Source organism: Alexandromys fortis, unplaced genomic scaffold (genome assembly GCF_014885135.2).
Source record: "Alexandromys fortis isolate MF-2015 unplaced genomic scaffold, M_Fortis_MF-2015_v1.1 scaffold_21, whole genome shotgun sequence".
Classification (NCBI taxonomy): domain Eukaryota; kingdom Metazoa; phylum Chordata; class Mammalia; order Rodentia; family Cricetidae; genus Alexandromys; species Alexandromys fortis.
Genome location: NW_026067905.1, coordinates 13101414 through 13125775, shown reverse-complemented (window position 1 = coordinate 13125775; position 24362 = coordinate 13101414). Strand labels below are relative to the sequence as shown.

Genomic DNA, 24362 nt, shown 5'->3' with positions numbered 1-24362 from the left:
ACAGCCTGGTATTGGCATAAGAACAGACAGGAGGACCAATGGAACCAAATAGAAGACCTGGATATCAATCCACACATCTTTGAACACCTGATTTTTGACAAAGAAGTAAAAAAATATAAAATGGAAAAATGAAAGCAAATTTAACAAATGGTGCTGGCATAACTGGATATCAACATCTAGAAGAATGAAAATAGACCATATCTATCATCATGCACAAAATTCAAGTCCAAATGGATCAAAGACCTCAACATAAAGCTAGCCACACTGAACCTCATAGAAGAGAAAGTAAGAAATACACTTGAATGCACTGGCACTGGAGAACACTTCCTAAATATAACCCCAGCAGCACAGACACTGAGAGAAACCATTAATAAATTGGACCTCCTGAAACTGAAAAGCTTCTGAAAAGCAAAGGACACAGTCAACAAGACAAAACGACAGCCTACGGAATGGGAAAAGATCTTCACTAACCCCACATAAGACAGAGGGCTAATCTCCAAAGTACACAAAGAACTCAAGAAACTGGACACCAAAAGAACACATAATCCAATTTAAAAAAAAAAAAAAAAAGTGGAATACAGACCTAAACAGAGAACTCTCAACAGAGGAATCTAAAATGGCTGAAAGACAGTTAAGGAAATGTTCAATATCCTTAGTCATCAGAGAAATGCAAATCAAAACAACTCTGAGATTCCATCTTACACATGTAAGAATGGCCAAGATCAAAAACACTGATGACAACTTATGCTGGAGAGGTTGTAGGGAAAAGGTAACACTTCTGCATTGCTGGTGGGAGTGCAAGCTGGTACAACCCCTCTGGATGTCAGTGTGGTGATTTCTCAGAAAATTAGGAAACAACCTTCCTTAAGACCCAGTAATACCACTTTTGGGAATATATCCTAAGGATCTTCAATTGTGCCACAAGGACATGTGCTCAACTATGTTCACAGCAGCTTTGTTTGTCATAGCCAGTATCTGGAAACAACCTAAATGCCCCTCAACCAAAGAATGGATAAGGAAAATGTGGTACATTTACACAATGGAGTACTACACAGCAGAGAAAAATAACATCTTGAATTCTGCAGGAAAATGGATGGAGCTAGAAAACATTATTTTGAATGAGGTGACCCAGACACAGAAAGACAATTATCACATGTACTCACTCACAGGTGGTTTTTAAACACAAAGCAAAGAAAGCCAGCCTACAAACCACAATCCCAGAGAATTTAAACAGCAATGAGGACCCTAAGAGACTTACATAGATATAGTCTACATGGGAAGTAGAAAGTAGAAAAAGACAAGATCTCTTGAGTAAATTGGGAACATGGCAACCTTGGAGGAAGGTTGATGGGGGTAGGGAAGAGGCACGGAGAGGAGCAGAGAAAAATGTCGAGCTCAATAAAAATCAATTTAAAAAAAAAAAACAGGTATTCTAAGAATATTTCCCAAATCAGGCTTCTAGAAAAATGAGCTATATAGGCAAAGTCCCTGAATCCATTCAGTGTCTTGAACCTTAAGGGTCCAATAATTATAAGTTGTCATAACCTACCTCTTCAAAGCTTAGATGTTGAATGTTTATCAAAGTTTTAGATGTTTTCTTGATTTAAAAAACTGCTTAGCACAAAGTTAAATGTCTACCTAATTTTCCTCATCTACCACAGAAAACAAATTTTTACACTTCTTATATTACTATGTTGCAAGACTGTTTCCCAATGCTATCCTCTGTTGAAATTCACAGATTGACTTAAAGTCTGTAATTAGGTCCTTTTAAGTATTCTATGTTCCACTCACCAGGTGTGGTGGCACACACAGGTGAGCCCAGCACATTTGAGAACTGGAAGGAGGATCAAGAATTTAAGGTCATCCTTGGCTAGATGAGACTCTATCGCAAAAAAGAAAAGAAAACTGTGTGTTTCTCTGAACATTTCTAATGACTGTGAGGTGAGCATGTTCTACTAGCTTCATCATTATGCTCAAATACAAACAAGCATTAAAGAGTCAAGCATCGGGGGCTGGAGAGATGGCTCAGCGGTTAAGAGCACTGACTGCTCTTCCAAAGGTCCTGAGTTCAATTCCCAGCAACCACATGGTGGCTCACAACCATCTGTAATGAGGTCTGGTGCCCTCTTCTGGCCTTCAGGCATACACGCAGAAAGAATATTGTATACATAACAGATAGATAGATAGATAGATAGATAGATAGATAGATAGATAGATAGATAGATAGATAGATAGATAGATAACTTTTTAAAAAAAAGAGTCAAGCATCAAGTCAGGAAGTTCAGGTCAAGAGTCTTGATGCTACTTATACTCTGATGGGAGTCCTCATTCATATGTATTTTCTACTCAAAACCTTATTTCATATTTGCTGTCAAATTCTTACTGAGATTCATGAGTAGATTTTTTTTCTGTCAATGTCACACTCCCTGGCGAGGAGACAAAATCATCTTCATAGGAAATACTGCTCAGTGGGGTTGTGGTGGCATTGAAAGGCCGTGATGCTGATGTTCCTCTATCTTCAAATCCTATCAAAAGAAATAATTGTGGTATAGTTAAAAATAAAATGAAATTTAAAACTATAAGCAAGGCATTCTCCAGCATGAAGTTAGTAACATAAAAAGGGACAGCTTCAATTGCTTTTACAACTCATCTTTTTATCTTGCTTTCTTAACAGCCATATAGATTTCTTTTGTTTTTGGTTTGGTTTTGGGTTTTTCTGAAATAGGATTTCTCTGTGTAGCCCTAGCTGTCCTGGAACTTGCTCTGTAGATCAGGCTGTCCTCTAACTCACACAGATTCACCTGCCTCTGCCTCCTGAGTGCTGGACTTAAAGGTGTGGGCCACTATGCCTGGCTGCTTTTCACTTCTTTTTAGGAAATTTTTTAAAATAAATAAGCATAATGAAACTACTGTATCCATTACTATGACTAATACAAAAGCAAGCTAGTTTCATTTAATTAAACAATCTATTTCTATTTCTTTCTTCTACAGTGAACTTACAGATTATTTTGAAGCAAATCCCAAATAACATATTTTATCTCCAAATATTTCATTATAACTATAAAATTTTAATAAAGATCTAATACAAGAATTTAACAATGAAACCAATTTTCCTATTAAGAAATAAGAATATCGAGATGTAATGATGACTCAGTTAAGAACACTTACTGCTCTCCCAGAGAACCTGGGTTCCATTCTCAGCACCTAAAGGGCAGTTCACTATCATCTGTAACTCATCCCAGGGGATTCAACACTCTCTTCTGGCACCAGGCAGACGCAAAACATACATTCAGGTAAACCCACCCATATACATAAAATAAAATAATACTAAATAAGAATATTGACTTAAGCATTTTGCTTTCATCAAAAAAAAAAATTGAAAGAGCATTAGAATCAAAAGGAATTTAAAATGTAACTGTCCTTGTTTGCTTGCTGTGATAAATAACCATAATCAAAAACAGCTTGGAAAGGATTTACTTCACCTCGACTTCCAGGTCACAATCCATCACTGAGGAAAATGGGGGGTGAGGGGGGTGACTCAAGCAGGAGCAGAGGCAAGACCCACAGAGAAAGGTTGCTTACTGGCCTGCTCTAGTGCTCAAAGGTTCAAGTTCAACTAGTTTTTATTTTTTAATACAGTCTAGGCCCACCCCCATAGGGATGGCACCACCCACAGGGATACTATCAGAAAAGCTGGACCTTTCTTCATCAACCAACATAATAGATAATGCTCCACAGACATACCCACTGGCCAGTCTGATCTAGGCAAATCCTCAACAGAGGCTCTCTCTTCCCGGGTGACTCTAATTTGTATCATGTTGAAAACAAAACCTAGCCAGAACAACCACCAACGTAAATAAAGTAGTTAAGCAAAAGAGAGGAATAATATATAAACTTGTCACAAGATCATAAAGTGCCCAAATGTGAATTTTAGGAAAAAGGAATAAGAGTCTAAGAACACACAGAATCAATTCATTTGTCAAATAATTTGCTCCATTTATAGAGTGAGAAAATATGGGGCTGGAGAGATGGCTCAGTGGTTAAGAGCATTGCCTGCTCTTCCAAAGGTCCTGAGTTCAATTCCCAGCAACCACATGGTGGCTCACAACCATCTGTAATGAGGTCTGGTGCCCTCTTCTGGCCCGCAGGCATACACACAGACAGAACATTGTATACATAATAAATAAATATTTAAAAAAAGAAAGAAAATAGATAGCCCAGGAATTCTAAGGTTATGTTATTATACGTTGGGTAGAACTCACCCATAATAACATGAAAACAGAAACAGACATAACTGAAGGAATTAACTTCATTACGAAAAAGCTGTGTTATACGATTTCAGTATTGAGAGACCATGGATTAAAAGAAAAGAAAGAAAATTATGAAATAATTGTCTTTCTGTAGTATAAGCCGATTTTTCTCACCTTTTCCATATAACTGATACGACTTGGTAAAAATATTAATGACACTGTGTGGACTTCCCTTTGCCAGTTCTTCCCACGGTCCCTTACTTTGCGTAGCACCTATGTGGCCCAAAAGTGGCAAGAACTTCTCAGCTTCCTTCTGAAACTCTTTGATGGGTTCATAAGAATTTCTCTCTCCAGCACAGAATTCTTTTTCCTTTAAGAGTTCTGCTACCTTCAGGAGGGGCCGTGCATCCTGGCCTCCTTCTTCCTCAGAGAGACTCCCTTCACTAAGAAGAGGCCCTTCGCTGACCGAGTCTATGCTGGAACAAAGAGACCTTTTGGCTCTGTCTTGAGAACAGGCTTGTATATCAGAGCTGGAGGAGTCAGTCTGCCTCTTACACAGCTGTGCCAGCAGCCCTCCTGGTTTCGGACTAGGGGATGTCATTCTGAAGCTTGATATGGCACTCTGGGGTCTGATCATCTCAGGAAGTTTCTTAAATTCACTAAGACTGCCTACACCAGGAAGATCATCATCAAAAGTTGCATGAGATACACAGGTTCCCAGCATCTTCTGAATTCGGGCAGAGAAAACATCTTCAATGTCCTCTTTCACAGGTGGACTGACAGTTTTAGTCCAAAGCCCATTCTCTTGAGGTGCCTGCTGTACATCATAGTCATTGTTCCATACCGACCCATAGTTAATGCTCGCCCCAGCTAGTTTCTTAGCTTCACTTTCAATCCTGCTAGACAGAGAAGCAGCTGTTGCTTTCAAGGCTTCAATACGATCCAGTTTACTCTTATACTGGCTGGTACTCGGTTTTAACAAGGCATCTGGATGAGGAGCTTGTGAGGTCAGATATGGTTGAGGTGTGACAGTTAGTGGTCCTGAAGCTTTATGATGACTCTTCTTGGCTGGGAAAACAGAGTCACAGTCTTTGTGCAAAATTCCTACATGCTCAAGATGCAAGAGTTGGGAAAGTAAATTTTCAGCCGTTCCAACAAGGGGCTGTGCTTGAGAACTGTGAACTCGTGGGCTCAACCTGTCAGGCTGCATCCATGTAGGTTCCATCAAGTCTCTTCTGGTAACAGAAATCACAATGTTAGTTAATACAGTAATCCATGTGTTTTGTTGTTGTTAGTTTTGTTAGTTTTTGCAGTGCTAGCAACTGAGTCCAGAGTCTTGGTCATGCTGAGCAAGTATTCTACAAAGAGCCTCGATCCCAGCCTAAGTTATCATTTAAAACTGGGGAAAGGAGCTCTCTGATTATAAGAATAGTATACAAACACTTCCAGAAAAAAAAGGCAACAGGGTTGAGAGTGAGAGATTACTCAGAATAACCAAGAAAAGGATTCATTATCTTTGGTAGTTGGCTTACAATTATATCCTTGCTAACTTTATCTATGTGTATGCTGTGGTTTTGTTATGGTGTTTGAACAAAAATGATATTTCACTATTTATACTGTTTTGTAAACTGCTTTCTTCGAATTTATTTTTTTTAAGTGGTTACTTAAAACTCTGCAGCAAGCTTCCTTAGAACAATACCACTATCCAACCCTTTAAAAAATAATATATAAAAGAGAAATGCTTAAGATTGCTTAATATTGGGACCCATCAAATGACTAAGCAGGTAAAGGCCTCTACCATTCAAGCCTAGAGAACCCAAATAAAGAAGGAAGGGACCACACAAAGTTACCTTTCCAACCACAGTATGTGTGCCCTAGTATAACACATGATACTTTATGGAAATGTACAATTTTAATTTAAAAAAAAATTTATTATATATTCATCCATTCACTTTGGTTTTTCGAGACAAGAGTTTCTCTGTGTAGTTTTTGGCACCTATCCTGGAACTCGCTCTGTAGACCAGGCTGACCTCAAACTCACAGAGTTCTGCCTGTCTCTGACTCCCGAGTATGGGATTAAAGGCGTGTGCCCCCATTGCCAGGTGAAAATGTACAATTTTTAACACACACACACACACACAAATCTAAAATTTTAGGAGGAGAAGAAGGAAGTGAATAAAAGAAATAAGTGGAAGAAGTAATGCAAAGCAACAACAAACTTGTGTTTGGTTTGTTTCTTAACATTCTTTAGAATAAGAAAGGCAAAAATTGTGAACATGACACCAGCATAGCAGATCTGACAATGATGACATGGACCGTATTATCTAAACAAACGTATTCATAATAAAAAATTATACCTTATGATTTAAGCTTAAAGTACATTTAGAACATTAAACAAATCATACATTTCTCTTACTAATAATAAATACACAAACTGGTTAAAAGTACTGGCTTTTAAAGTAAGATTCCAAGACCTCCGTGAGTGACTTCGAGGCCAGTCTGGTCTACCAAGTAAGTTTCAGGACAGCCAAGGCTATACCAAAAAAAAAACACCTGTCTTAAACAACAAAACAAAACGATAAAGTCAGATTGCCTATGTTCAAACCCACTTCCACAACTTCTGTTTTGATCTTAAGAAAGTTTAATTAAAGTCTAGACTTCAATTCTCTCCTCTGTAGAACAATAACAACAATAGTGCGTCAATGTGCGCCAGCACTAAATCACTACCCAAAAGGCACAAGGTACTGGGCTTCATTCTAGCACTACAAAACAAATAAAACCAACTAAAACACAAACACTGGTTTTTTTTTTACTAGGCCTAGAAATTAAGAAATAATAAATGACACTAATATTAATGGAGGCTAGAGAGATGTCTCTGAAGCTAAAAGCATTTCTTTTAGGCTAAACAGATGTTTCAGCAGTTAAGATCACTGGCTGATCTTCCAGAGGACCCAGGTTCAATTCCCAGCATCCACTTCAGGCACCTCATATGAGACTGACCATCTCTGCAGAAACCTGTAATGGCATGCACATATCCACATACACACATATGTGTAATCTAAAATAAAAACTAAAAAAAGGTGCTTCCTGCTTTTGCAGAGGACTCAAGTTTGGTTCCCAGCACCCACACAGTGACTCAATGACTCATAACCATCAGTAATTCTAGTTTGAGGGGATCCTCTACTTTCTTCTGATCTCCATGGGTACTAGGAATATATGTAGCGTATGTATATACATGCAGGCAAAACACTCATATTTTGAATAAAATAAATAAATACAAAAACCACTAAAATGTGATCAATATTTATTGTCCTTTGGGTGAAAGGGGACCATGTGTATTAACTACAAATTGGAAAGAGATCTGATTTGTATTTGTGCATTCTCAAACTGCTTCAAATCTTTTTTCTTCTCTCAATGGCTATTATTACAAAATATAATTTAGAACCATCTATATCTTTCACTGTGATTTATCCATCCAGGAAACTTTGTTTGGGTCAAAGGAGGCACGAGTGCTACCACAGGCATAAGGAATTGACACGGGACAGGAATTAAAGGACAGGAAAAACTGAAAAACCAGAGCAGAGCGAACACAGCATACACCATATTCAGGCTTCAGCTGAAGATATTTACCAAGTTTGAAATAAGTCTTTTTTATAAAAAGAAAGAACCTCATCTTTCATCCTCTCTCTATCCCTCTCCCCCTCTACCTTGCAAGAGGCTGTGGAGGTTCTGACAGGGACAGGTCGCTGCTAGAAGATGCACTCGGAGGACGTTCTTGTACTTTGTTTTCTTTATCAGATTCTCCAGATGGTTGATACCCAGGTCTTACCTAAGAGAAAAGGATATCAAATTTATCTGATTTTGATCACAAAAATGTCTTCAAGTAGCACATAAGAAACTCATCAAGCCACTTTAACTTAAAAAAAATTAAAAAAAAAAAAAAAAAGATCATAGGAATTGGAGAGATGGTTCAGCAGTTAAGAGCCCTGGCCACTCTTCCAAAGGACCTGGGTTCAATTCCCAGCATCCACACAGCAGTTCACAACTGTCTACAACTCCAGTTCCAGTGAATCTGATATCCTCACACAAATATATATGCATGCAATGTACATTAAAAAAAATCTTTAAAAAAATTATAAAAGAGAGGGTTTTTTTCCCCTCCCTCAAGTAAAATCGCTTTATATTTAGTTGTGGGATGTAGCTCAATGAAGTGTTTACCTATATTACACCAGGTTGTGGGCTGGATCCTGCATCACAGAAAACCAAACAAACAAAAACAACCACTACAATTAACTGCAAAACATTATCTAAAATCCACAAGGACATTGTGGTGGGTCAGTAATAATTGTCAATTCAACAGAATTTAGAACAAAACAGAAATTAGGTATGGGCCTCTAGGTAATCCTGTGAGGAATATCTTGATTGTGTTAAGTTGGGAAAACCTGCTCACTGCGTGTGCACCATTCCCTGGCTAGAACCCGTGAGTAATTAAATGGAGAAAGCAAGCTAAGGTCCAACACATGTCTATTACTGTTTGCTTTCTGATTGTAAATGTCATGTGACCACCCTGATTTCCCCTCCATGGTGGGTTATTCCCTTAAAATATGAGCAGAAACTAATATGAGACATTAATATTAGCAACATGGTTAAAATAAAATAGCATCCTTTATAAATCTCAGGTTTTTTCATCTGATAAGTAAAAAGAACCTTCCTGGAGTTGTATTTACTGATGTTTGTAAGTAAAGCTTTTAAAACAGTATGTAATACCTGAAACACACTCAGTTACCAGTCTTAAAAACATTAGCACTGGGCAGTGGTTGCACACTCCTTTAATCCCAGCACTCGGGAGACAGAGGCAGGTGAACCTCTGTGAGTTCAAGGCGAGTCAGGTCTACACAGAGAAACCCTGTCAAAAAAAAAACTAAACAAAAATAGACAAACAAAAAACATTAGCACAAGAGTATGTCTTCAACACTGAACCCAAAACTAAGTATTTCATTAACATATTTTGGTTGTGTATTATATACTAAATATCTTCTCAGTACTACAATGAAAACCAGGCAGGAATATCAGAATGACAGAGATCACTAGTAACCAATGTTGCAAGCTCTTCAGCTCTTACTTTCTGTGTGTTTCTCATCACTCTTTGCATGCAATAAATTTCATGAAAGGTCTTGACTGTCACATGTCGGAGCATGTCTAGTGGTAGGGATGATAATTTTCCAACATTTCCGTACCGCGAGCAAGCTTTCCTCACCATGAATTACCCACGTTGTGTTCCCACCACTACTAGTACCTGTGTATCCTGTGTAACATGCTGATGAGCTGGCTCTTCCAGCAAAGTCTTTTCTAGTAGCAATTTGGAGTATGTTTCCTGCAGCCGCCTGGAGGCTGATGGATCAGGAGGCACAGCTTTGGCTTTAGTGAAGGCTTCTCTCTGTCTCCGGTAGAGCTCCTGTAACCGTTTGTTCTTCTGCTCCGTAGCCTCCTTTTGAGCCTTCTTCTCTTCGTTCTGCTTCCTCCTCCTTTCCTCCTGCTGCCTGACAATGTACTGCCGCACCTCGTCTGTGTCATAGTGGCGCTTTTTGGAGGTCACAGGGGGGTCCTCGTTAGCAGTTATTTTGTCAGGCTTCCTTTTCACAGGACTGTGACTCCGAGGCGCTTGCACAGGTGCCGATGACTTCTGGTTCTGTAACTCTCCAATCTCTTGCCTCACAGTTTGAGCTGAAGAATCTAGCTGTAAGTCATCAAGAATGCCACGAATTTCAACTGGCAAAAAATCCTTGTTTAAGGCAGCGTTTTCCTCCTGCTTATTGTCTGGAAGGGATGGAGCTGATTTCACTATATTATTTTCAGACCGAGCTCTACTTCTTGACCGTTCTGAGCTTCGTGGGAGATGTTTATGCACAACATCCAACTTGGGGTCGGAGTCTGCTCTTCCAATATGGCCCCCTGCAACGTACAGACTGTTAGTCATATTACAACTCCAGATTCATCACTAAGAATAGCAGAACACAATAAATACATTATGTCAGCAAACAACCATCCTATTATCTATAATTTGCTGACATGGCTTAATGTTAGACTGAGAATATGCATGAGTTCACTTGCAAGATGAAAGAAACAAAGAAATATAATTGCTGTCTGTATTGACAACAATATATTAAATCAGAGTTGATGATATTTCTTGCTTAATTATGACTCCAGGAACTCAAATAAAGTGAGGCAAATTTCTTCACTACTAAAAAGGAAATCTGGCCTGTGGGGATTTTATGTTTCATTTCCAAAAGTTAGTGTTTATAGAAAGCATAACTAGTTATTTTTTCCTTTTCCCGTGTGTGTGTGTGTGTGTGTGTGTGTGTGTGTGTAGGAGCATGTCTATGAGTGTGTGTGTGTGCATGTTTGTATGTATAGGCCACATGTGTGCTTATGTGTCCATGGAGAGGGAGGTCTGTGCACGTGGAAGTCAGAGGTCGATGCCAGGAGTCATTCATTGCTCTTCCACCTTACTCCCTGAGGTAGGGTCTCTCAGTCATAACCAGAGCTCACATACAGAGCTAGTCTTGCTAGCCAGATTCCTCTAAGGACTCCTTTCTGAGGCAAGAATTACATATAGGTGGGCGAGGATTTGAACTACTCTGGTCCACATCAAGCACTATAACCACTGAACCATCTCCCGAGATTCATAACTATTTTAGATAGTAGTCAATGTACTTTAAAAAAAAAAAAAAAGAAAGAAAGAAAGCCAAGAGCTGAGTGGTAGTGGCGTACACCTTTAATCCCAGTACTTGGGAGGCAGAGGCAGGTGGATCTCTGTGAGTCTGAGGCCAGCCTAGTCAACAGATCTAGTTCCAGGACAGGTTCCAAAGCCACACAGAGAAACCCTGTCTCAAAAACCCAAAAAGGAAAAAAAAAAAAAAAAAAAAGAATTTAAAGATCATATTTAAGAGAACCCTAAATCTTTTTTTGTTTTTTTTTTTTTTTTTTTTGTTTTTCGAGACAGGGTTTCTCTGAGGTTTTGGAGCCTGTCCTGGAACTAGCTCTTGTAGACCAGGCTGGTCTCGAACTCACAGAGATCCGCCTGCCTCTGCCTCCGAGAGCTGGGATTAAAGGCGTGCGCCACCACTGCCCGGCCGGAGAACCCTAAATTTTAAAACAAACTTAATTATGACTACACACCTCTGAGGAAGGTAACTTCTCCAGACCTATCCAAGCTCAACAAAACATTTCCTCATTTGGGGGCTACAGAAACAGATTTAATGCAGTCTTTAAATTATTTGCCAGCACATTTTTACCTTCTAAGTAGTAAACAAGCAACTTGTTTTTTGCAACAACTTTAACTATATCCTCTCACCAAATTTAGCCATTCTCTCTCTTCCACTTCTGTCACTTGATGCTGGTCTTCGCTCTTTTTGCTCCATCTTGGGTGCAGGTCCCAGAATCTTCTTTACTAATTTCTGTCCATCTCGCCAAGAAGATGTGCTTATCAAACGACTACCACCTGAAACACAGATTGCACTGCACTTAAAACATTCATTTTATCTCTAGGTAGTTACGTGGTCATGGAAGTTTTGTAATTACCATCTGAAATACATACTGCACCACATTTAAAACTTTCATTTTATCTCTAAGAAGTATAGTTACTTGGTCATGTAGGTTTTATAACTAATTTTACATTTAACTTCTGCTAAGGTCAAAAGACCTGCCATTAAAAGTGGATCTTTAGAGTACAGAGAGGCTCAGCAGTTAATAGCACTGGCTGCTCTGCTCTTCCAGAGGACCTGGGTTCGATTCTCAGCACCCCAATGGAGGCTCACGGTCATCTGCAACTCCATTTCCAAGGGGTCCAACATCCTCTTTTGTCCTCTATGAGTACTAAACACACACTAAGCACACAGACACATGTGTAGGCAAAACACTCATACACATAAATAAAATTAAAATAAATTTTATAAATTTAAGTATATTTTTAATTCTAAGTTATCAATATTAGTTAACAAGTTTGTTCAAATCTCTTTTTTAAAAAAAATCACATGTATTTTGGGGGTAAGGAGAGTATGCAGCACCACACGTGGGGGGGTCAGAGAACAAGTTGGGGTCATCAGTCCAGTTCTGTCGTTTCACCTCCTGGGTCCTAAGATTAAACTCAGGTCATCACGTACTAGACCATCTGGCTGTGCCTGTTTAAAACCTGATTTACCTCCACATTTCAAGTAACGTAAAACACTTTTAAAATTAAGAACCAAATCACAGCGAGTCTTGAAATCTCAAGTTACTACCTGAACACAGCACATGATAAAACATACCTGCTAGCCAAATGAAGGCTTAATCTAAACACAGGGATAAAATTCTGGAGAAACATAAAAACAAGGTAATCACTTTTATGGGGATAGTATGGTAGAGACTTTCATTTGTTTTGTTTTGTTTTTTGCTTTTGAGACAGGGTTTTCTCTGTAGCTTTGGAATTTGTCCTACAACTAGCTCTTGCAGATCAGGCTGGCCTTGAACTCACAAAGATCCTCCTGCCTCTACTTCCCAAGTGCTGGATTAAAGGAGTGCACCACCACTGCATGGCAAAATTTTCATATTTTACAGTTATATCACATAAGTAGACATTAAAATAATACAATAAACACTAATGTTTTAGACTATCCTTAATCATAAAAGTTCATAAAAATAAAGGTGTGCTGCAATAAAGTTATTTACCAAGAAGAGTTTTCATTAGTTTCAGATATAAGAAATTCAAATAGATCATCTGAAAATAGCTACATATAAAGCAGTAAATGTTTACAAAGTGAAAATTATTAGAAAAAAACACTAAATTAAATGCAAAATAACACGACAAGCAGGAAGGCAAGGGCGACATACAGCTTGCTTAGCATACACAGCCCTGAATTCCATTACGAATTAAAAAAAGAGATGGGTGAAGCAGAGTGTGGTGGAAGACATCTGTCAAGGTCACCTCTAATTCCAACATCCAGGAAGTAGGAACAAAAGGAATTGAGTTTAAAGCCAGCCTGAGCTCCCAAAAAAAGGAAACGGAATAACAAAGGGAATAATGAAATAGTGATTTAAAATTAATTCAATTAAAAATACCATTTGTATGGGCAGTAGTGGTGCTGCATGACTTTAATCCCAGCACTCAGGAGGCAGAGGCAGGTGAGCCTCTGTGAGTTCCAAACTGGGTCTACACAGAAAGTTCTCAGCCAATAAAGGCTACAAAGTGATACCTTTCCTCAATAAATAAATAAATTTTAAAAATAAAAAAAATGGTAAGAATTTTATATATACAAAAACAGTTTAGCTGTATAATAACTAAAATTATACTAGTATGACTTTAAAACTACTGCATGGGCTAAATAAATAATACCTGTTATAAAAAAATTTAAATACCAGTCAGAACTACTTAAACTAACACTAGTACTTTTGTTTGTGTCCAAATAATAGCTTTGTTTTCTTGTATTTTTCCAGTTCTCTAGTATACTATATTATTATATTATATGAAAGACATTCCATTAAGAGTTTCTTTAAAGGAGCTCTAATTTAGTACTGTAAATGGCAATACGAGTGATAAATACATTAATTACAAAACTGAATTAAGTATGCTCTGCTTACTTTAAAATGTGTGCATATGTGTGTGTGCATGCACATGTGCAGGTGTGCATGCATACTTAAGAGTATATGTGCGTGTGTGAGCATGTGTGTGTATGTACATGTGTATATATATGTGTGTGTATGCATGTGTGTGCACGTGTAGGTGTGTGTGCATGCATGCATAAGTGTGTATGTACGTGCGCGAATATGTGTGTGTGCTTATGTGTGTGAAGACATGCCACCATGCACATATGAAGGTCAGATGAAAACTTTTGGTGTTAATCCTCACTTATCTTGCTTGGGACAGGTTACTCTGTGTTTTTCTGTGGCATGCACCAGGCTAGTTGGCCCAGGAGCTTTCAGGTATTATCTACACCTACTATCTCCCACAGCAGCACTAGGACACAGGCTGACGCTATACATCTGGTTTTTATGGGGATTCTGGGAATTCAACTTCAAGTCCCCATCCTTGCACAGTGAACAGTTTTTACCCACTGAATCAGTCTCTGTTTACTTTAGAAATGCTTTTATACTTTGTTATTAGCCATAAACAATGGGGCTAAAGCGTTTAAAGGGTTGTAAGCTTATTGTTCAATCTATAACAAACTTTATGTTCTTATAAAATGACAGAACAGAATTCTTTGGAATTTTACCTTAATTTTCTGACTCAAAGTTAAACAAACATGAATGCTGTGTGCTAGGGGGTAGAGAAATGGCTCAGCAGTTAAAGAGCAAGGGCTGCTCTTCAGAGGACCCAGGTTTGATTCCCGGCACCACATGGTGATTCACAGCTGTCTGTAACTCCAATTTCAAGGGATCTGATGCCCTCTTCTGGCCTCTGAGGGCACCAGGCTGCACTTAGTACACAGACAGTATTTTGTAGTACTAGACAAAATACCCAGATACATAAAATAAAAAACTAAATTGCAGCATTCTGAAATAGTCTCATAAAGTCATTTTAAGATGACTCTTGCCGGGTGGTGGTGGCGCACGCCTTTAATCCCAGCACTCGGGAGGCAGAGGTAGGCGGATCTCTGTGAGTTTGAGACCAGCCTGGTCTACAAGAGCTAGTTCCAGGACAGGCTCCAAAATCATAGAGAAACTCTGTCTCGAAAAACCAAAAAAAAAAAAAAAAAAAAAAAAGAAGATGACTCTTGCTAGTAAACTATTAATATAGTTTTATCACATATAATGTTGTTCAGTCCAGGTTAATAGCAAGTGCATACAGATGAAGCGGATTATCATAAAACTGGGCAAATACAATCTTTGTACTTGATTTCAAAGGATGCCTTGGACAGAATTACATAATATAAAAGTATTTTTATACTTAATTAACATTTAGATAACTCATTTTCTTGTAAAACAGTTTCATTTGTACAGAATTGCTAGTTCTATCATTATTCTATTACTGCATCTAAAGGTACTTACAAAATATGCTGTCACTCTAAGTATTAGTCCATAACCAGAAAGATAAAGTCCTGACCAGAAACAGCACCTCATCACTCTTGTTCTGTTGCCCTTAAGACCTTGTAATCTCTTATCAAAGCGCGTCACACTTTGTTTCTTACTGTACCTCTCAGGAATATTTTGCCTTGCTAACCCCTGTTATTGCCTAAGCATAGCACACCACACTGCCACACACACAAATACTGCTGAGAGATACAAAAATGAGGGAATGAAACTAAATGAGTGTCCTGAAACTAAAGTGACAAGTTCTCAAACCGTCTCTACTATTTCATGGCCAAAAGTTACTTGCTGGATGACACTGCAGGACAGCGGGCCACCAGAAAGCATGTCATGCATGCGGGACAAACTGCAGCATTTTCTAGTACTGATTCGTTTAGCTCTCACAACAACCCCGAGAGACAAACACCACTGATCTGATCCTCTACAAATGAGAAAACCAAGTTATATTAAAATTAACTCACATGCCAAAGAAATAAAGTTAGCTATAATATAAATTCAAGAAATCTGAATCAAGGTTGACATGCAATCACATGGAAGTAGAAATGCCTTGTTTTCCTAGTTTGACCTATTCTTTGTCTAGCTTAACCATTACTAGCAAGAACACAGGAGTTCTGATGTGTATCTTAAAGGCAATCATGACCAATCCCCTTGTAGGAAAAGATTCCTCTGGGGGAAAAAAATCACTAATTTGGTGTATTTCTATTAAACTAGAAAACGCTCTTTTCGAGAAGATATGTGTTTTCCCTATCTTGAACATAGGATGAATCTGATATTAATCTTCACTGTAAACAACATATGACTTAGAATCACCACGGAAACACACCTCTGGTTAAGCTACGAGGGTGTTTCCAGAATGGTGTAGCACAGAAAGGAAGCCCCACCCTGCCTGTGGATGGCACCACTCTGTGAGGTGAGGGTCCCAGATGGAATAAAAAGGGAGTGAACTAAGTCACAGCTTTCATCTCTCTCTGCTTCCTGAGCATGAAATACGGCCATCCTCATCCTGCTCCTGCATTGCCCTCCCTCCATCATTAACTCACCCTAAATCTGTGAGTCAAAATCAGCCCTTCCTTCCTTCAGCAAGCATTGTCAGGAATGTTTGCACAGCAGTACTAATACAATAAACAAATGTTTCCATAGATTTATACATATAAGAAAGCTTTCAAATTGTATATTCTAAATATGGACAGTAAATGCTGTCAACTATAGCGTAACAAAATACATGTATATAATTATGACATGTGTAACAGACTGAATTGTCATACATTCCTAACAATAAGAACATCTGGTAATATGACATAATACATCTATATAGGTTCCATCTCCATATTATATATTTTCCAAATAAAATAAAAATTTTGTTTAAGCTGAGCAAACTACTGAAAACTAACCTGTTTTTGAGTCTGCATTTGACAACTGAGTCACCTTTTGGATTTTCCGTACTGGCTTGGCCACTTTCTTGTCTTTACTTTTTTCAGCAGGCTTCTCTTTTACAGAGGTAGCATCTGAAATGCATAGATATTGAAGTCTATCATTATAGCTCTCATTCAGCACCACCTCCCTCAATGAGGAACCACAGTGCAGCAGCCTCTCCTCTCAGCAGTTTCAGTTACCCAAGGTCAATTGCAATCTAAAAACATTAAGTGGAAATTTCCAAACATAAACAATTCATGTTATAAATTGTGTAACATTCTGAATAGCATGCTGATATCTCTGCTATCTAGTTCCAGCCAGACAGACTGGGTCATGTCTTTGTCTAAAATGTGCACACCTACAGCTTCCCAACTGTAAAGCACAAAGTAGCCATCTCTGCTATTAGACTATTTCTTTAGTGAAATCATAGAGCTTGTTTTCACGTAAACTCTATTTTAAAGGCCACGGAGCTCAAGAACAGTGATGCCAGCAGCAAGGTTATGCCAAGAAGAAGCTATCCAGTACAGCTACACAGTGAAATGGCGCACTTGTCAACTCAGTGAAGAAAACTGTATGCTGAGTTTGCTAAGATGCATAGTAAGTTCATCTTTTATGCCGAGTTTATAAATTAATTCTATAACAACTTTGTGTAAGAAAGAAAAGTATACGTAGGATGCTCATACACAAGCATCCTTTGGTGGTCTCAGGAGAAGGAGAGAAAAGCCTTCACTGGGGCTACTCCTAGGACCCACAAACTATCAATGTGAAGCCCTCCACTGAAAAGGGGTAAAGATCACCACTACTCCGTTGTTAGGTACCAATTCTTTTTTGTTATTGCTTTTCTTTTTCAAAAACTTGTGAGAAATCTGCCTCATTTCCACAACTGAGAAGAAGCTACAACAGTCATGCCTCCAAATCACTGCATGCTTAGAATTTCAGTGAGCATTTCTTTAGATTCCTATTTTATTTAAAATTTTCAAGATAAAAACTTTACAAAAGTTTAGAATATAGAAGTTCTAAATTATAGATATGAATAATGCAATTTAAAATACACATAGAGCACTATAACTTTGAGTGAGGCTCTAAAGCAGAAGCAAATGGTATCTAAGAGTAAGCAAGGAGTCTGGTGTGACCATGACAAAGAGGAGAACAGTAGGGACCCGGGCTGGAGATACAAATGAGAGCCAGATAAGGTGAAAGGTTCTTTAGGCTTTCTGTTTTACTCATCAGTAAAATGGAAAGTTTGTAGAACATTCTGAGCAAAGCAGTAACACAATTTAAACAAAACTTTAACAAGTTTACTCTGACAGCAGTGTTGAGAGCAGACTCATTGAAGAATCAGCAGTCAGGACACCAGTTAAGAAAGTTCTTTGGGAACTCAGGCGACAGGCTGATGGTGCCTTGATTTAGGTAACAGTGACAAAGGTGATAAAGGTGGTTATGCCATAGATAGAATTTAGAAAATAGAACAGAAGATATGAAAGAAACGGGGGCAGGAAAGATTACTTAAGATGTGGGTCTGCGGAAGAGTAGCTGACAGAGTGACAGCTGGAGCTAAGCAATGTCACACCCACCTTGATAATCTTGACTTCATACACTAAGACTGAGATATAACACATTCGAGGAAGGAGTATAGTTAGCAGGTTGATAAAGAGTTTGAAATCAGGAAGGAGGTCTCAACTAGACACACAGATGTGGGGATATCTGCAAGAGAACTATTTCAGGTTGTTAAGAATACATACATTTTCCTAGTAGGTCTTTTAGATAAAGAAGAGAGGAAAGATGATAGATGGGGGGAAAGGAAGAAAAGAAAAAAGAATAGGCAGATTTAAAAAGAAAAACATGCTTCTAGTATGCCAAGTGAAGAACTTCAAGGAAGAGATTGTTTATGGTATCAAATGCTGTTGAGCAGAGAAGATGACAGATGGACATTAAACACTGCATGGAAAGTGTATGTCTTTCATGATTGTAATAACAGCAAAACCCCAAACCCAAACAACCATGTGTGTGTAGAAGACAAATCAGAGATCATTACTATAAGGAAACTTTCTGCAGCTTTGCTCTCAACAGAAGGGGGAAACAGGGCAGTCACTGGAGAAAAATCCAGAGGTAGTCTACCATGATGACTGCTATGCTATAATGTGTTAAACAGTATGTTAATAAGTGTAACTACACAGAGAAGGAAAGTATGATACAAAAGAATGAAAGCAAGATGGGTAATAAGCTTACTCACACAACGGCAAATGTAACAGAAACACAGGTAGAGACAGATAGGTTGATTTTTCCACCATAAAAAGAGAAGGGCAGAGTGTAACAGAATAATCTCTTTAGTAGTATCTGACATATTCTCCCAAGCTATGACACTGTCCTATAATGTGCAGTTATTAACATTTCTTTTTAAGATGAGAAAACCAAAGATGAAGATTATGTAGCATAACCCCATACAACTAATAAATATCAAAGCCAGAAATGTAGAACCCTTTTAAGTTGACTCTAAAATAACTGCTCATAATTACTACATTGTATGTTCTCTCCACATGAGAAAAGTATTCTGAACACAGTGCTTAATAAAATGAAGAAAAAAGAACTGGACACAGTGCTACCAAAAAAAAAAAAAAAAAAAAGAAAAGGAAAAAAAGATTAGCAAACTCTTTATGGGGCTTACTAGAAAGCTGTCGGGTTTTAGAATTAAACAGTTGATTTTGAATCCTGTCTTTAATTCTTTATGCAATCCTGGGGAAAAAAAAATGTTCTTTCAGCTTTCAATTCCTCAACTGTTAAAAAACAAAACCAAGATGAAGCACCAGCATCTTGCTTAGTGCCTTACTAGATACCCAGAAAGTGGCAATATCACCATTCTCGTCATCCTGTTTCCTCTCGTTGACCATAGGCTCCTCCCAGTTGTAACTCTAACATGTATTCCCTTCTTGTAACACTTATTTTGGTTTCTGCATATGCTGACTAAAATTACTGGTCACTTTAAAGACCTCTGAACCTCGGAGAATTAAGCCAAAATTGGACTCTGCTTCCCTAAAATCAGTCTGTCCTGGCTTTAAAAGTCCCCCAGTTTAAACGTGGTCTTGTTTCTGTATCATTAGCCATGGGAGCTAATTTTAACCCTGGACAAGAGCCAGGGGGCTAAGAGAGTCTCATGACTCTAACCACCACTTCTCTGATATATAATACACTTAGAAAAGGGCAATACCTCAAATTTAGCCAGAGTTTCACAATTAGGAATGCATAAAATAAGCAAGACGCAGAAAGCTCCGCTCTCACCTGCGAACTGCAGCGCTAGGTCTCGGTACAGCTCTCTACTCATGCTTTGAAACTCAGCCTCTTGCCACACTTTCCCGTCGGGTGTGCGAATCTTGGTCTCTGAAGGGTTGAAACCTGATACACACCAACAAAGATGCTTTAAAAGACTGGTTTCATTTTTAAATCAGATATAATTAAAATAACATAAAAATTCACTCTGTTAAATCTTTTTTATTTTTTACATTTTATGGGGGTTGGGCACATGAATGCCCAAGCATAGCTGCGGAGATCAGAGGGCAAGGAGTTGTTTCTCTCCTCCCCTCTTATGGATCCTGAGGATCACACTCAGGTCATCAGGTCAGTAAGCCATCTTACCAGTCCCAAAAGTTACTCAAGTATACAAAATTAGGTGCTTTACAGTATGTTTTAAGTTTCATAACTGCTGGGAGAAAAGACCTGTATTTTGGTTATAGTCAAGCCATCTTAGTTTACAAATTAAATAAAATATTAACCTCTATAGGGCCCAGAAAACAACCCTTATCTCTCCCCATGAGTTAAGAGTGCCTGTAGACTTGCAGGCCCCAGGACCCAGAAGTAATTAGCATTCTCCTTGTTAGTAAGCATTTACAGAGCCTTAGTATTTCCTTATCTCTTCCTATCAGCTAGGGCTGTCTCCAGACCTGACATTCCAGTCTTTTTGCTGTATAATGCTACTGAGAAAAATTAAAGTTGGCAGTTGATCAGAGTGCAGACTTGCTGTCCGTTTCTTGTGTCTCTTGCCCCTTCATTTCTCCCCTCCAGGGCCCAGGCTCCCAATTCGGGTCCCGTTGGTTGGAACACAATTACCACTGAGAAAAGAAACTTTGTCCCTTTTATCAGTCACTACTCCTAAGTCCTGTCCACCTCTGGCAACTACCCATCTACTTCCTATCTTGATCGATTTGCCTATTCTAGATATTTCATATATATGGAATCATTCAACACTGGTCATTTATGTTTAGCCTGTTTGACTTTGTAATTCTTCAAGGCTCTAGCAGCATTTATCAGGCTTTTTAGTGTTAAATGATATTTCATTGAATAGATATGACATTTTACTTATCCATATATCGACTAATAGTCACATGGGCTATTTCTACTTTTTTCTATTACCAATAATGCTGCTATAAACATTCTTGTCCAAGTTCTTGGGAAAATGCTTTCAGTTACATGTAAGAACCAACTGCTGGGTCATGGTAATGTAACTGTAAGAACTACTAAATTATTTTCTAACAGAGTAGCACAATTCTGTATTCTCACCAGCTGTACACACAGGTTTTAACTTCTCCATATTCTTGTTGATACTATCGTCTGTCCTTTTTATTAAAGCCACTCTAATGGATCTATAAGATAGCATCTTATTGTGGTCTGATGTTTCTGTGATAATTAATGTCATAATTTCTATAATATGTAATTAACTTTGTATTTTCTAAAAGAGGAATACATAATTGCTATTACATAGTATATTAATGAATACCAGTTGGAAAAAAGCAGGCTTCAGTGAGATAAACATCATATATTCAGAGACTAGAAATGGAGACTCAAAAAATTAAAGATTCCAAGAATGTCCAACACTGGGAGTTGTGTCTAAACTATACCATATGCATATTTAAGAACAATAAGTATGCACTCATTTAAAAAGCATCAATCAAAATTGTGGGTTTCAGAGACATACACTACCCTTTCTTAGGATGAGAGACAAAGAATACTGCCCTTTGTCTTTGAAGATAGGCAATTACTTATCATTATCTATTTCTATTCATATTGCTGCTATTCATATTGGTAAAATGGCCCCAAAGTAACACATGGTCAGTGTCTCAGAAACATGTGCTTCTTTCTAGAAATTAGTATCCTGATTTTTCACTCCAATTCTATCACTACTTAAGAACTACATTTCTCACCTGGCAGTTGTGGTACATGTGTTTAATCCCAGCAGAGGCAGGAAGAACTGTGAGTTCAAAGCCAGCCTAGTCCAAGAGCTAGTTCCAAGACAGTCAGAAACTACACAAAGAAACCCTGTCTCCATTTAAAAAAAAAAAAAAAAAGAGGAGGAGGAGGAGGGGGAAGAAGAGGAAAAAGAAAGAAAGAAAGAAAGAAAGAAAGAAAGAAAGAAAGAAAGAAAGAAAGAAAGAAAGGAAAGGAAAGGAAAGGAAAGGAAAGGAAAGGAAAGGAAAGGAAAGGAAAGGAAAGGAAAGGAAAGGAAAGGAAAGGAAAGGAAAGGAAAATACTTCTCTGTGAGTTGGAGTCAGCCTGTTCAAAGAGTTTCAGGACTAGACAGTCAAATACTATCTTAAAAGAAAAAAGAAATATACTGAACTCTGAGTGATTATTTTTACAAAATAATAATGTGAATAATAACCAATACTGGGGTTGTGTTTTGTTAAAATACAGTCTCATCATGTAGCCCATGTTGGTCTACATGCGAGTCTCTTGTCTCAATATGACAACTGCTGAGATTATAGACATGTACTGCCATGACCAGCTCTACAACTATTATACTTACCAAAAAATACTTGTAGAATTTAATCAATGTGAACAATAAGCTAGAATCAAACTTGGTACAAGTACTTTATAGATATTAATCATATAGGCAGAGTATGCCAACCTTTCAGATTTGGGAATTATTTTGAATTTTGGAATATATACACATACAGAGATCTGGCACAGCCTACATGTGCGCATTCTTTACACATATGGGCTCAATGTAAATTTATACATATCTTAACAATATTGTATCCAAAACAAAGTGTGTATATACTAAACATCAGAAAGAAGGTATCAGTCACTATTTCTGCCACCCTTGTGATCAATCTATGGTTGACATTAACATCATTTCTGTCTGAATTTAAATGTTACCAACGGCAATTATTTTCTTCCTTATTCCCTCATAATCACCTAATAGTGAAGAAAGTTACATACCACAAATACAGAGACAAACTCATTCAAAATACCACTAGAATTCAGCTGCCTCAATACCAGAAACAGCAAACCTGATGGCAGCTTTCAGGGCACCACAAAGCCATGTTTAGACTGAGAAGTTCCGGCAAACTGCATTTCCTTTTCTGGTTAGAAGAATTTCTGACCCAAAAGCCACTCCTACCAGGGCAACAGATAGGCTCAAGGCCCACCCACACCTCTTCTACTGCTCCTGTGATCCAATGCCCCCAGTATCATCCCGAGCTCTGTAGCAGAAAACCTAATTTGCTCTCTGATTCCTCTCTGACCCTATCCCCAGTTGAACACAGGGATCCTCAGTCCGAATTTTCCTCCCGACTCATCCTAGCGTCCCAGCCTCTCACAAGGCAGCCATTCCCTGGGAACACACCAGCAGGGCAGAACAGGGAAAACATAAACCTACTGAAGACCTTCACCACTCCCCACTCTCCTCTAAACCCAATTCCATTACATCCCTAGTTCTGCAACAGAATACCTGCTGCAGCCCCCACTCCCTACATGTCCTATGTATCCACAGACCTTTCCTTCTAAAGCCCCCTCACTGCTTTATCCCAGCCCCTAACCCCAGCAGGCACTCCCTGCCAGGGAAGCAGGTGGCTGTCTGTAGCTCTTCCCCTCTCCTTCAATCTCTAGACCCAATCCCAGTCTCATCCCAGTGCTATAGCGGACCCTCTCGGGTGACCTCTCTTCACTGTCTCCCCATCCCAAGGAGGCAAAATATGAAGATCCTGGTTAAACACTCTGCTCCCTCCTGTGAACCTCTTCCAACCCCTGGACTACCCCACTTCAGAGAATCAGCTTCCAATACCCAGAAACACATTTCACATGGAACCTAAGTGGCCACAATCATCGGGTCCAAAGAAAACAGACATCATACTCCCCAAAAATCCAGAGAGGAAACGGAAAACAAAGAACAAACCAGTCACCCAACAAAGTCAAATCTAGGAATCAGCATCCAGACCTGTAATCATCCCAACCCCAGATGCCTAGACACCAGTGTAAGGACACAATCAACAACAGCCGGGCAATAGGCTTCCGCTGGAGTCCAACTGTCCTACCACAGCAGGCCCTGAATATGCCAACATAGCTGAAACACAAGAAAAAGACTTCAAAACCACCTGAATAAAGATAATAGAGGTCCTTAAAGAGGAAATTAATACATCCCTTAAAGATGTCCAGAAAAACACAAACAAACAATGAAAAGAAATGAATAAAACTATTCAAGACCTTAGGAAAATCCAAATTGAGGGAATTCTGAAAATAAAAAAATTAGGAACTCAAACAGGACTACAGAGGCAAGCTTCACCAACAGAACACAAGAGATGGAAAAGAGGATCTCAGGTGCTGAAGATACAATAGAAGAAAAAGGATACATTGGTTAAAGAAAAAGTT

The 24362-nt window shown here is 38.5% G+C and overlaps 1 protein-coding gene across 4 annotated transcripts in view; it reads right to left on the bottom strand.

The window, feature by feature from the left end:
• The window catches only part of Cep350 (centrosomal protein 350), a 135220-nt gene that overhangs the window by 80637 nt on the left and 30221 nt on the right, over positions 1-24362 (bottom strand). For 3 of the 4 annotated variants that reach the window (XM_050135390.1, XM_050135395.1, XM_050135391.1), the window contains exons 7-13: positions 20001-20114; positions 16703-16816; positions 11605-11751; positions 9547-10202; positions 7958-8079; positions 4425-5485; positions 2384-2525 (exon numbers count right to left, since the gene is read on the bottom strand). In XM_050135390.1, the coding sequence (XP_049991347.1) occupies positions 2384-2525; positions 4425-5485; positions 7958-8079; positions 9547-10202; positions 11605-11751; positions 16703-16816; positions 20001-20114 (2356 nt within the window). The remainder of the gene's footprint in view (positions 1-2383; positions 2526-4424; positions 5486-7957; positions 8080-9546; positions 10203-11604; positions 11752-16702; positions 16817-20000; positions 20115-24362) is intronic. The other variant, XM_050135392.1, reaches the window with a different exon arrangement.